The sequence below is a fragment of the Anolis sagrei genome, chromosome 5 (assembly GCF_037176765.1).
Source record: "Anolis sagrei isolate rAnoSag1 chromosome 5, rAnoSag1.mat, whole genome shotgun sequence".
Lineage (NCBI taxonomy): Eukaryota > Metazoa > Chordata > Lepidosauria > Squamata > Dactyloidae > Anolis > Anolis sagrei.
In genome coordinates, this window is record NC_090025.1 from 68087093 (window position 1) to 68101870 (window position 14778).

At 41.6% G+C, this 14778-nt stretch overlaps 1 protein-coding gene across 10 annotated transcripts in view; it reads right to left on the bottom strand.

Moving 5' to 3' along the window:
• Positions 1–14778, bottom strand: part of FAT1 (FAT atypical cadherin 1) — a 180141-nt gene that overhangs the window by 13071 nt on the left and 152292 nt on the right. For all 10 annotated transcript variants that reach the window (XR_009631627.2, XM_060778588.2, XM_060778590.2 and 7 more), the window contains 5 exons: positions 14066–14223; positions 11455–11917; positions 7200–7353; positions 6701–6811; positions 763–1391 (listed from right to left, as the gene is read on the bottom strand). Coding sequence is in view for 9 of the 10 variants with exons in the window: in XM_060778588.2 (XP_060634571.2) it covers positions 763–1391; positions 6701–6811; positions 7200–7353; positions 11455–11917; positions 14066–14223 (1515 nt within the window). In the remaining variant the exon portion in view is untranslated. The remainder of the gene's footprint in view (positions 1–762; positions 1392–6700; positions 6812–7199; positions 7354–11454; positions 11918–14065; positions 14224–14778) is intronic.

Below are 14778 nucleotides of genomic sequence, written 5' to 3' on the forward strand. Positions count from 1 at the left end.
TAATAATAACTTTATTTATACCCCACCACCATATCCCGGAGGGACTCAGGGAGGCTCACAAAGCACTCAAAGGTGCAAACATGCAAAATACAAAAATTGCAGAAACAATAACATAAAAACAAAAGCCTACATAAATATCTCACTTCACAAACTCCCCTGGTAAAATCAATAAAATACAGCAACACTGCAGATATAAACAACAGTAATCAATCTCAGTCATGTAAAGTGCTTTGTGAAATCTATGGGTCCTAATGTAAATTCATTAAAGGAAACTAAATATGGTCAAAGGCTTGTAAAAAACCCATGTGTACAGAAGGCTTGCCTGATCTCTCTCAGGAGAACATTCCAAAACCGGAGGGCCACCACCGAGAAGGCCCATTCTCTCGTCCCCACCAACTGTACTTGAGATGGAGGTGGGACTGAGAAGAGGGCCTTCCTGGTAGATATGGGCCTGTAACGGTTCATATCTTTGGTAATGAACATATATGATTAAAACTCCTATTCCAGACATTGAGATGAGTGAATCTAGAATGTTTTCATGCCCATGTCTTGCACATTGGACATTCCTAGGGTCTTAGTAACCATTCATTTACTGCATTATTTTTCCATGTATGATCTGGATGTCTGGCTTGAGTTCTAAATGACTAGTAAGGGCTCCTTATTTTACACTGAGAGATCCACACTACTTGTTTCAAAGCAAAGCTCCTGAAGACACTCATTTCAGCAAGATATCTCCAATACATAAAAGAGATGGTGCCTTACTGTCGTAGTCAAAATCCCAGCTGGGCTTCTGTATTGAGTCGCTGTCAGACGGTGAATTGGATGGAGGCGGGGGAGGCAAATTAGGGGCTACACTGCAGACAGCCACTGCTTTCCTGTGGCCGTGTCCAGAATCTGGATTAAAAGTAGTAAACTCTGGGTGCTCTGGAATAGTGGATCCCTCAAAGGAATTCCTGTCCAAGTTGTTCCTTGAATCACTTGGAATGCTTGGAGTATATGAAATAGGACGAACAGGCACCTGAGGTGGAATGTCAGAATAAATGTTCTTATTCAGTTTTGAATCAAAGTATGGTCTTTGCAAAAATGCTGTCGTTGTCCCTAGATGCTTGTCCTCAGGTTCTGGCTGGCTTTTCTTCTTCTTCCTGATTACTTGGCGGCAGAAAACAAAAATTCCAACCAGTATGAAGACTCCCACTATGAAGATGATGATGCCAATGACTTCTGCTAAGCTAATGTTCCATGAGGTTGACACGTATTTATTAAGAACATCAGCACAATGCTTCCCTCCAAATCCATGGCTGCAGTTACAGTGATAGGCACCATATGTGTTCTCACAGAGAGCACCATTCAGGCATGGGTTATCTGCGCACTCGTCGATATCAGTCAAGCATCTGTAAAAAAAGATTAAGGAATGAAGGACAGTGACTACAGACATTGATTGTGAAATGACACAGATTGCTTTTGGGGGAAAAACACAATACAAAATATTTTTATTTGGAAAATCAGGTAGTAAAACAATTTCTTATTATCAATTACTTCATTTTTCTTGCATGTATTTTTATCTGTCATTTTCTCTACGAACTTCAAGAAATAACACACGGACTGGCATCCTGTTGCTTAGTCCCAACCAGAGTAGACCCAATCAGTGGGTCAATGTACAAGTATATCCCAATTAACTGAATGGGTTTATTCTAGTCAGGATTAATGACAACATTTAGCCCAGGGAAGAGTAAAAGAGCATGATGGATCTACCAAGTGAATTTTATGTGAATATAGCTCAAGACCGTGCAACCTTTGGCAGGAGGACCACAGAAAGCCTTTCCAAACGCAGCGCCCAAACACGAATCAAGGAACATGAAAGGCACTGCAGACTACTTCAACCAGAGAAGTCAGCCATAGCAGAGCACCTTATGAACCAGCCTGGACACAGCATATTATTTGAGAACACAGAAATGCTGGACCACACCAACAACCACCATGTCAGACTACACAGAGAAGCCATTGAAATCCACAAGCATGTGGACAATTTCAACAGAAAGGAAGAGACCATGAAAATGAACAAAATCTGGCTACCAGTATTAAAAAACTCTAAAATTACAACAGCAAAACAGCAGAGAGGAAACAACCAGGCACATCTTAACACCTCTCAACAGGGGATTTTCCCAGGCTCAGTCAGGCCTTCAAATGCTAATGAAGGTGGTCAGTTGAAACATTCACACCTAGCTTCAGCAGGGAAGAGCTCTTTGCCCCACCCCAGCCATTCCACAGATATATAAACCCATTGTCTTAATTCCAACAGACCTCACTACCTCTGAGGATGCTTGCCATAGATGCAGGCGAAACGTCAGGGGAAATGCCTCTAGAACATGGCCCTATAGCCCGAAAAAACCCACAAGAACCTTTCCTGATCTTTAGTAGCCCTTAAGATTAAAAGTTCTCTGTGATTTGTTCAGACTATTCCAAGAGCAACCTTTCTCCTCATCAGCAGGTCACTAGATAGGGAGGAAGAGGGGGAGAGAAGGAAATCTTAAAAATACAGGCAGTCCTCAAGTTATGAACAAGATAGGGTCTGTCTGTAGGTTTGTTCTTAAGTTGAATTTGTTTGTAGGTTGGAACAGGTACATTTTTAAGTGTAACTCCAGCCAAATATCTATCTATCTATCTATCTATCTATCTATCTATCTATCTATCTATCTTCCGTCCTTCCTTCCTTCCTTGGAAAGCATAGGAGAGGGTTAATACTGTTGTTTTGCTGTTTGTGCCCCTGTTCAGAAGATTTCACCTCATATTTTGTCCCTGTAATAACTGGACTTTGAAAAAAATTGCTTGTTGTATAATCAAGGATTGGTGATAAAGTTTTTGTGGAGACACCTTTTCCCCATGATAACTCTTTTCAGGAGTGAATACCCATTCCGAGGGGTAGCGTTCTCTCATTTTCTGTTGTTTCACCCCCATGTTTAACTAGGAGTCATTTGTAAGTTGGATATTTGTAACTAGAAAACTGCCTGTACTGGAGGAGATGGAGAAGGAGGGAAGGGGGAGAGAGATAAATGGTGCCATCTATTTTAAGTGTGGGCCTGTCTACTGTCAGCTTCAGTCCTATTTATCTTCGGCATGCTTTTTCAGTGACAGGTTACTCCCAGTAGTAGTGGTATTAGTATACTAGTAGCAGTAGTAATGATAGTCTTCTATTGCTAATATAAAATCAGAGATAATACAAATTATTGAATCATACCGACAGCATGCATCTTTTATGCGAACAACATCACATTTTAAGCCAATCATTATTATTAATATGTACAAAAGGTACATTTACATGGAATACTTTTAATTACATTATAGCAATCAAATTTAAGAAGATAATGAATGCTGATGAAAAGTGGTAGTGTCAAGGCAGCAAATGATAATCATTAATGTTGCTAATGCATTATTTAGCACAGCTGGGTGAGACATCCTTTTCTTCTGAATGGGGAGAGAGGCAGCAAATCTTTCATTTATTTTATCTTTTCAGCCCCAAAGTCTTCCATTTTACAAAATAATAACAGCAATCAATATTAAGGAGTCATTACAATAATCCAAGCAACCAGAGGTCATAGTGTTAAAAGAGATATCAATCCATTGGCTTCCAATTTTTCTCTGGGCAAAGTACAGTGCTGGTTATGATCTTTAAAGCCCTACATGGCTTGGTTTCAGGTTACCTACAGGACAACCTCATTCCATACAATCCACCCTGTATACTTAGGTCCTCTTGGCAACATTTACCAGTCAGAACTCAACTGGCAGCTGTCACCCAGAGGTTGTTTTCATCTGCTGCTCCAGGACTGTGGAATGACCTAGAATCATAGAATCATAGAATAGAGACCTTGTAGGCCATCCAGTCCAACCAACCGCCTGCCAAGAAGCAGGAAAATTGCATTCAAAGCACCCCGACAGATGACCATCGAGCCTCTGTTTAAAAACCTCCAAAGAAAGAGCCTTCACCACACTCTGGAGTTCCACTGCTGAATGGCTCTCACAGTCAGGAAGTTCTCCCTAATGTTCAGGTGGAATCTCCTTTCTTGCAGTTTGAAGCCATTGTTCCACGTCCTTGTCTCCAGGGCAGTACAAAACAAGCTTGCTACCTGCCTCCATATGACTGCCTCTCACATATTTGGACATGGCTATCATGTCTCTGCTGGAAGAGATTCAATAGCTAAATTAGCTGTCAGAATTCAAGACACAATTGAAAACTTATCTCTTCCAATACACACACCTAGTCAATTTTAAACTTTGAATTTTAAATTCTATTTGTATTGTATTTTAATCACTGTACTACATATTTAAATATATGTGTTTAATGATAATGTGTTTTAATTTGTTGTACCCCACCTCAAACTGTGAGGAGAGGTGGATAATGTGTTGTTGTTGTTATTATATTATTGGGGGCAATTTTGGGGATTCCCATGTGACAGTGGCAGTTGCTGCAATAACCACCAAGGAGGAAGCGAATGGAGAAAATGTTGTCTTTTCAGGTCCTTTTGGACTGAAACTCCCATTATTCTTTGCAACTGCTAAGGTGGTAGAGTACAGACTCCACATGCTTGCACTCAAGAGGAGAGCTTATTCATTATGAAGAAAGTTATGAGTCTACTCCATGTCACATTTTTACAGATGATGAAGAGAGTTGCTTCAGGCCTCGAGTTAGTTGTAGCTCCGAACAGTCCACATCTCCAATGATATATATATCCAATGATAATTTTTTGTGTTAGGAGCTACTTGAGAAACTGCAAGTCACTTCTAATGTGAGAGAACTGGCCATCTGCACAGACGTTGCCCAGGAGACACCTGGATGTTATACAATCCTGTGGGAGGCTTCTCTTATGTCCCCGCATGGGGAGCTAGAGCTGACAGAGGGAGCTCAACTCGCTCCCCTCTGATTCGAACCACCGGCATGAGGGTTTAAACCACCGTGCCATAAGATTATAAGATAAGACACTGCTACGAGAATATGCAAAAATCTTCCAGATCTGGGGAGTGTTCTTAGTACGACACTCAGTGGAAAGCACATCAAAAAATGCAATCTGTTTTGGATTTTAAAGGAGTGCAGCCTTCTCTCTTTGAATATTTGAAAGTCACATCTTGTGAAAATCCTAAGTATAAATTATACAAAAATAGAATAAATGTAACAATTATTCTGTTTTTCCACATGGGATACAAAACATCACAATGCAAATCCCCTTTCTGAAGAGAAATGAAAGAGATGCTTTAAAGGAGAGCTAATGATTGTTTAGTTATCTCCCAGCGTGTTCTATTTTTAAAAAAGTACTTCTGAACACTCAAGTTTCTGGTACAACTCAAAGTAAAAGACAATCTATAAACATCTGTTTTATGAAGCTTTTTTCAGTTGTACCTAATTTTGAAACTATTACCTAATTATGAAACTATGCTAGATATTCCCAAATGAGTTCTTCTAATCAGTAGGAAGGCACTAAAAATACCCATGAGTGTTGTTTCGTTGTCCTTATAGTATCAGGCAGAATACATTTGTACCCTTTATACCCCTGTACTGCTTGTGGGCTTTACGGACAACCAACTGGTCATTATGAGAATGCTTGACTAGATACTTTTTATGTGGTCCAGCACAGTTTATAATATGTACTTATTGGATGCATTAAATAGTGAAAGGGGAATCTTTTCCTACTCAGTAGCCAAAATCAGCTTGCCACAGCTGAAGAGATAGTAAATACCTCAGACTGCTGCTGCGAATAATTCTATGCAAGCATAATCTAAGAAACACTTCCAAATACAAAATGGTGGTTTAAAGATATTATTTTAAAGAAGTACAAGTAGGGTATCTTGACCGTTTCCACCCTTTCACAGGTTTATTTTAACTCACATATAATCTGTGTGGTAGAGGAATTACCACAAAAATCAACACTCACACTGAAATACAACACCTTTTGAGCTTTGCGAGTGCAGGCTTTTCCCTAATGAAGCAAAGAGTGTTTGAGGATCAGGACATCTACAGGGAGACCAAGGTGCTTGTTCATAAAGCTACTGTCCTCCCAACCCTGTTATACGCCTGCGAAACATGGACTGTCTACAGATGCTAGACTCAACTCCTAAAACGATTCCACCAATGTTGCCTCTGAAAAATCCTGCAAATCTCTTGGGAAGATAGGTGGACAAATGTCAACGTGCTGGAAGAAGCAAAGACTACCAGCACTGAAGCGATGTTCCTATGCCATCAACTCCATTGGACTGGCCACGTTGTTCAAATGTTCAATCACCATCTCCCAAAGCAGTTGCTCTACTCTGAACTCAAGAATGGACAATGGAATATTGATGGACAGTAAAAGAGATTTTTTTTTTTTAAAAAAGGTAACATTAAAAACTGTGGCATAGACACTGAGAACTGGGAAGTCCTGGCCCTTGAGTGCTCTAACTGGAGGTCAGCTGTGACCAGCAGTGTTGTGGAATTCGAGGAGGCACAAATGGAGGGCAAAAGGGAAAAATGTGTCAAGAGAAAGGTGTGCAAAGCCAACCCTGACCAGGACCATGTTCCACCTGGAAACCAATGCCCTTACAGTGGAAGAACATGCGGATCAAGAATTGGGCTTCAGTCATCTATGCATCCACCACCAAGACACTACACTTGGAAGGCCATCATACTCGAACAGTGAGGGGCCACCAAAGTAAGTAAATAATAAGAATTACCAACCTTTCTCCACGGAAACCTGTCTCGCATTCACAAACAGGTCCATCTAAGCTTTCAATACACTTGCCGCTGTTTTTGCATGGGTTGTCTTTACAATATGGACCAATCTGACACCTAGAAAAGGAAAATATATTGTCAATTACCTTCTGAATAATAAAAACAGCAGAGCATCTCAGTTTTCTACACACTGCCCTTTTGTCACAGATGATTGAAGCAAGGGAGGAACGACATACATTAGGATTACTGGGGGAGAAGGTGGATGGGAGATTCTCTTTACTTCCTTGGGAGATGCTTGTATCTTTTCCTCCCAGGAAAAAAAGAGGATTTGCGAATGTATGAGTACATGCACATGTGAAAACCTATATATGTTTATCCACCCATATGAACATGCATAAGCTCCTCTCTCCCCTTTGAGGCATGCAATCTCAGACAAAACACAATACATGGTGTTTGTGAGGCACTAACGAAGGTTACATTTTAACAAACAGCAAAGAAGCCATACCTCTGACCGGTATACAGCCCTCTGCACTGGCACATGAAATCATCGTTGACAGGAATGCAAGTGCCACCATAAAGGCAAGGGTTGGAAGCACATGGGTTGACACTGATATCACAATGTGTGCCCATAAACAAAGCTGCACAGTTACAATAATAGCCTGCAGTGAAAAGCACAAGATTAAACAAAGGCACAAACATGCCACTGTGTTTATAAAACAAAGCATTATGTTATGTCATAAATGGAAAGGACAATCGATGTCATCTTTCTAGCATATTTACATGAATTTAATGTGCATTGCAATTTTTCAAAACCTTGAAACAAAAAAAAAAGTATTTTCTGGAAAATGTGATGCACTCTATAAAATAATGAGTGGTAGGTAAGTACTCCCTTAGGCAATAGGAAGCCTCCGTGGATTTCACTCTCTCTTGGGATGCCACACAGTTGAGTATTTCTGAGCATGACTCCATTTAAAGGAGAGACACTCCCTGGTGCTTGATGGGCTGAGGAGCTCTGGAAGAGGACAAGAGCTCTGGGAAGGATTCCAAGTCATATCCTAAAAATGGTTTGCCACCATTGTGCTCCCACCCTGAAGTGTTGCCCAGTTCCCTCCTTCACCTGATGCAGTGACAACAGCCACTGTTGGGACACAGCTCTGGGTTCCCCAGCTCACCTAAGTAGCAGGTCAATAGAGGCATTGTTTGGAGGTTTTCAACAATTCCACAATCCGAGAAAGGGGGAAAATCCAGAGTCTCCCTACTACCCGAGAAAAGGCCAGCAGAGCATTCTTATTGGTTACAGCCACTCAGACCCCATGCCTGGTGGTGCAGTGGGTTAAACCCTTGTGCCAACAGGACTGCTGATTGAAAGGTCAGCGGTTCAAATCTAGGAAGTGGGGTGAGCTCCTGTCTGTCAGCTCCAGCTTCTCATGCAGGGACATGAGAGAAGCTTCCCACAGGATGGTAAAACATCCAGGCATCCCTTGGGCAACATTCTTGCAGACGGCCAATTCTCCCACACCAGAATCAACTTGCAGTTTCTCATGTTGCCCTTGACACATTTTTTTTAATGCTTGGAGGTTTTCAACAATTCTGCAATCTGAGGAAGGGGGAAAACCCATAGAGTCTCTCTATTAGCCGAGGAAGGGCCAGCAGAGCATTCTTATTGGTTACTGCCACTCAGACCCCGTGCCCGGTGGCACAATGGGTTAAACCCTTGTGCCAGCAGGACTGCTGACTGACTGACTGACAGGTCAGTAGTTTGAATACAGGGAGAATGGGTTGAGCTCCCTCTGTTAGCTCCAGCTCACCATTTAGGGACATGAGAGAAGCCTCCCACAAAAATGGTAGAACATCGTATCTGGGTGACGGCCAATTCTCCCACACCAGAAGCGACTTGTAGTTTCTCAAGTCGCTCCTGACATGGGGGAAAAAAGGACTCCATGCTTTAGTTGGCTATAAAGAGGCCTAGGCTCATGAGACTGCCCAGCAGTTTAGAAAACCTGGTACAGAATGATAGGTAGACATGCTTGAATCTAATGTGCAATTTAATCCAATTTTCATGATGTAATTTGGCCCAAAAGGTGTGCATTACATTCAACTAAATACAGTAAATCCTAAGACTAACACCAACACAAAGCACAATCAACTCGTATAAAACATCCTGCATGTAATCTTCAGTATACCGAAGCACAGCTTGAATAAATTCACAAGCTATCAACAATGTGTAAAGAGCCAGAAAATTAGTTTGAATGCAATATGTTACTAGTGTACCCAGTAAACAAGTTTACAAGATCAGTTAACTGTTGCAATATTAACAGCTGCTGTAGTCATTGCTATGCTCTCCTAATCCAAAAGACACAATAAATTGTATCTTGCTTGCTGAAAGAGGAAAAATCAAAGTGGAAAATTCAAAGCTTTAAAAGCAGCTGTGTATATCAAATGAAATCATCATCAAACCTCAAACAATTACAATGTATAACGCAGGGGAACATTTGCTGAAACAAAAACATCTTGGCTGGAGGTCAAAAGTGTCTGGTTCTAAGTAGGTCCCTATTGAAAGGATGTTCCAGTGTGGCTGGAGCTATCTGGGCGCCTTATATCACCTGCAGACTTTGCTCTGCAGAAAAAGAGGGGCAGTAAGCTACACTGAAATTATATTCACTGTGATGTATGAACCATCACTTTAGTGGCTGGCTGTGTGGGGGGTAAAGAGCTGTTTGCCTCCATCATTTACACGGTTCCGAATTTGCCAGGAACCCGGGAATGGCAGAGGGCTGGCATTTAGGATTCATGTTAATGGGCAGTGCAGGTCTGTAACATCAACTATAATGCATTCAAAATAGAAATTTGGACCTAAAATAATCTCTATGACATATGGAGGGCTTTCGCACCACATTTTGCGGCTTCCCTTAGCCATTGAGGCTTAAGAGAGGTCTCCGTAGTTGCCCATCCTGGATATAGAAGCAAATAAAATGGGAACATATGCAGAAAATGAGTCATGGGAAAGGCATAAGACAAGAAATATAGAATTACAGCTTTGGAAGAAGCCTCAAGGGCCAACTAGTCTAATTTCCTGCTATGGCAGAACTAAAGAACTCCTGAAAGATGGTCATTCAGCCTCTAAAAAAATCCAGACAGGGAGACTCCAACAAACTCCAAGGTGGCATATTCCACTGCCAAACAGCTCCTACCATCAGGAAATTTCTTTTCATGTTCAGGTGGAATCCTGTATCACTGAGGTGTGTTTGTTTATTTTTGATAACCTACTGAACTCACAAATTTGGAACAAAAATGGCTTTGCAGTGGATTAAAGCACTGAGCTGCTGAACTTGCTGACCAAAAGGTTGCAGGTTCGAATCTGGGGAGCGGCGTGACTCCCGCTATTAGTCCTAGCTTCTGCCAACTCAGCAGTTCAAAAACATGCAAATGTGAGTAGATCAATAGGTACTGCTCTGGGGAGCGGCGTGGGCTTCCGCTATTAACCCTAGCTTCTCCCAACCCAGCAGTTCAAAAACATGCAAATGTGAGTAGATCAATAGGTACTGCTTTGGGGAGCGGCGTGGGCTTCCGCTATTAACCCTAGCTTCTCCCAACCCAGCAGTTCAAAAACATGCAAATGTGAGTAGATCAACAGGTACTACTCCAGGGAGCGGTGTGAGCTTCCGCTATTAGCCCTAGCTTCTCCCAACCCAGCAGTTCAAAAACATGCAAATGTGAGTAGATCAATAGGTACCGCTCCGGGGAGCGGCGTGAGCTTCTGCTAATAGCCCTAGCTTCTGCCAACCCACCAGTTCAAAAACATGCAAATGTGAATAGATCAGTTAGTACTGTTCCTGCGGAAAGGTAACAGCGTTCCATGCAGTCATGTCGGTCACATGACATTGGAAGGTGTCTACGGAAAATGCTGACTCTTCGGCTTAGGAATGGACGTGAGCACCATCTCCCAGAGTCAGACATGACTGAACTTAATGTCAGGGGAAAACCTTTACCTTTGCCTAAGCAATAAACTATTATTTTAGTAAGCAGGTTGCAAGGATCTCCATTATCCCAACGCATGGTGAAGACAGACATGGGAGATCAAGCAAGGGCCAAAGGAGGGCCTGCAAACAAGAGTTTTAAAATAATTTATTCCCCAAATACAGCATCATTCCTAAACATTGTGGGGCATCTACAGCATATTAGGTACACTTAAGCTACACTAAATAATGTAAAAGTAATATAGAAGACCTACAACAGATGGAAGTGAAACCCTGCCTCCAGTGCGTTGTCATTTAGCTGAACTCAGTACCACAAACATTATGTCAAATACATTCTATAAGCATCAGAACAATGGGTTGCTGTGAGTTTTCCAGGCTATATGGCCATGTTCTAGAAGCATTCTCTCCTAACGTTTCACCCACATCTATGGCAGGCATCCTAAAAGGTTGCGAGGTCTGCTGGAAACGAGGCAAGAGGGCTTTATATATCTGTGGAATGCCCAGGGTGGGAGAAAGGACATTCCACACATATATAAACCCCACTTGCCTCATTTTCAACAAAGTTCACAACCTCTGAGGATGCCTGATATACATCTGTGGAAGAAGTTGTGAGGATGCCTGCCATAGATGTGGGCGAAACTTCAGGAGAGAATGTTTCTGGAACATGGCCATACAGTCCGGAAACCTCACAGCAATCCACTGGTTCTGGCCATGAAAGCCTTTGAACACACATCAGAACAGTGTTTATAATAGGAAGCAAATACTGTGAAGAACAAAACATACCTCCACTGGGTAGCGGATTGCAAATGCCCCCATTCTGACACGGACTACTTGAACAATCCTCGGTAGCAGCCAGTAAACATCCAGGAGATACCTCCACTGATTCTTCCATGTGTGCATAACTCCGAGGTTTGCCATTTAGGGGCAATTCTTGACCATTCAGTACAATTGAATCCATACAGCCTCTGAAGCCATTGCTAACCTGGGGGCCTCTTCCATGCCTTGCACCTTGCTGCCGAATGTGGCCCCCAAAAAAGACATGGTTGTCTAGGTTCAGCGTCCTTAGAGTACCTGGAGCAATACCAGAGGCAGTGTGTACTCTGTCCAGAATCAGTTTAGCATAGTTTCCATCAACTTCAAGAGACACGGAATGCCACTGGCCATCGTTGATTTGAATGCTCTGTACCGACACAATTCCAGGACCACTCCCACAGTCAAACTTATATTGCAGTCTTCCATGATGGATCTAAATTAAACAAAAAACAAAAACATATACACATTAATATACAGCACTGACTCACAGTCCATGGTAATGCTGTCTCCAAGTGCCCAAACTAGAGATGTATCTTCAGCACACTTCCATACTCACCTGGGCTTCATTCATACTACACAAATATAGGCCTGTACACCACTTTAACTGCCATGGCATTATCCTATGGGATTTTGGCACTTATTTATTTATTTTCTCTATTTATATCCCACTTTTCTCACCCTGAAGGGGACTCAGAGCGACTTACAGAATGGCCACTTCAGCACCGCATTACAAATAAAAAGCATATAAAATACAACACATCAAACATCAACAAAATGTATTTGATTGTGATTTACGTGTAATATTGTGTATTATGTTTTTATGGTTTTAATTGTATACTGTGCACTGTATATTTTGTTGTAAACCGCGTTGAGTCGCCAGTTAGGCTGAGAAACGGCGGTATACAAGGACAGCAAATAAATAAATAAATAAATAAATAAATAAAAATATAAATACAATAAATGTTAAAAAAACTATATCCCTTAATCCATGGTCATCCTTCATATTGCTGCGTGTCAATTCTGTATTGCAGTATTCCCGAATGCCTGGTCCCAGAGCCAAGTCTTAACTTTTTCTTCTAAAGACCAGGAGGAAGGGGGTCTGATATCATTGTGAGTTCCATAACTGAGGGGTCACCACTGAGAAGGCCCTGTCTTCCATCCCATCCGGTCTCACTTGTGAATAAGGTGGGACTGAGAGCAGGGCCTCCCCAGCAGATCTTAACACTCTAGACCAGTGGTTTTGGCCTACAATTCCCAGAAATCCCAGGCAGTTTACCAGCTGTTAGAATTTCTGGGAGTTGAAGGCCAAAATGTCTGGGGACCCACAGATTGAGAACCACTGCTCTCGATAGTTCATAGAGGGAGATGCCAAACTTGTGCTTTGGTGAGGCAATCTAGCTGTATTTTAAAGAAAGTAACTATTAAAATGGAACCATAGCAATACAGGTGCATGCCCCAGTTAACAAAGTTTAACAAAAAATCTCCTCTTTACAATTTTTTTTTACATCAGGTTGCTGTGAATTTTCCAGGCTTTATGGCCGTATTCCAAAAACATTCTCTACTGATGTTTCACCTACATCTTTGTTGTGAGGTCTGTCGGAAGCTAGGCAAGTGGGGTTTATATATCTGTGGAATGTCCAGGGTGGGAGAAAGAACTCTTGCCTGTTTGAGGCAAGTGTGAATGTTACAATTGGCCAGCTTGATTACCATTCAATAGTGCTGAAGCTTCAAAGCCTGGCTGCTTCCTGCTTGGGGGATTCTTTGTTGGGTGGTGTTAGCTGGTCCTGATTGTCTCCTGTTTGGAATTCCCTGTTCTCTGAGTGTTGTTCTTTATTTACTGTCCTGATTCTAGCGTTTTTAAAATACTGGTAGCCAGGTTTTGTTCATTTTCATGGCTTCCTCTTTTCTTTCGAAATTGTTTACATGCATGTGGTTTCAGTGGCTTCTCTTTGTAGTCTGACATGGTGGTTGTTAGAGTGGTCCAGTATTTCTGTGTCCAGGTTGGTTTCATCTATTTTTTTTACAACCATTCAACTTTGATTTTTCTCTTTTTCCTCTCACTAGCTGGAAGCCTTTCTGACAGTTTTGGCATGGGCAGGCCCATAGCCAGGATTTCGTTTCGGGAGGGGGGGGGGCTGAATTTTTTATTACTCCAATACCCCCATGCATATGGGATATATTGAGTATGGTGATCAGATCATGATATGAATCAACGTAACAGTTTAAATAATGCACCAGTAAGGCCTTTTCGCAAACCACCATGAGAATTTCGGGGGAGGGGGGGCTGAAGCCCCTCAAGCGCCCCCCCCCCCCCCACGGCTACATGCCTGGGCATGGGGGATGGGGATAAAGGAAGGCCTGAGAACAATGATGGAAGGAGGTTGGAGAAATCAAAGGCTGATTTTAAAAAGTCATTCTCAAATGAATTTTGGAGGAAAACTTCAAGTGGTCACTAAAAAGTTTGAAATGCTTTTGTTGACTTATGCTAGGTTTATCTGATGTGGTTATTCAATTTTCTTACTTAAAGGTGCTAGTGGGTTTTGTTTGTTTGCTTGTTTGTATAGCATGTGTCGCTACATACCTCTAAAATACTATAGTCAGTTCCTCGGGCATACATGACAACTGCATGAGTAGAATATGTTCTCAGTCTCATTGTGAGCTTCATTTCTTCCTTGTTTTCATTTTCCAAGAGACGATATTTCACATAACTGCTTCCAGTAAAAGTTACTGCTGGTCCAACTTTTTTTTGAAGGAAAAAAAAGACAGATTATCAAGATGTGACAGATACAGGGAAACAAAGAAAAGAAAGATGAGAGCAAAATAATTGTATGGAAAAACAGGTTGAGCATTCCTTATCCAGAATTCCAAAATCTGAATTACTCCAAATTGTGCACATGGATGGCTGAGATAGTGATCTTGCTTTCTGATGGTTCAATGTACACAAACTTTGTTCCATAGATAAAATCATTAAAATGATTGTGTAAAACATTATGTTCAGGCTCTGTATCTAAGGAAGTGGTTCCCAACCTTTTTTTTTTTAACCAGGGACCACTTTAACTAGGGAGCCAGGGACTACTTTGACCAGAGACCACTCTCCAACATTAGTATCAAAGGAGTTACAAATCCATTTTTGGTCAACTTTAGATTCAGTTTGATTATTTGGGGTGTTGATCCAGAAAATTGCACTGGATAGACCACATCAGCTCTGGTTTCTGATACAGAACATATGCCATCCAGTAGTCACCATCTGCTCACCCACAGAAAACCATATTTAATAAGCCTCAGTACTATAAG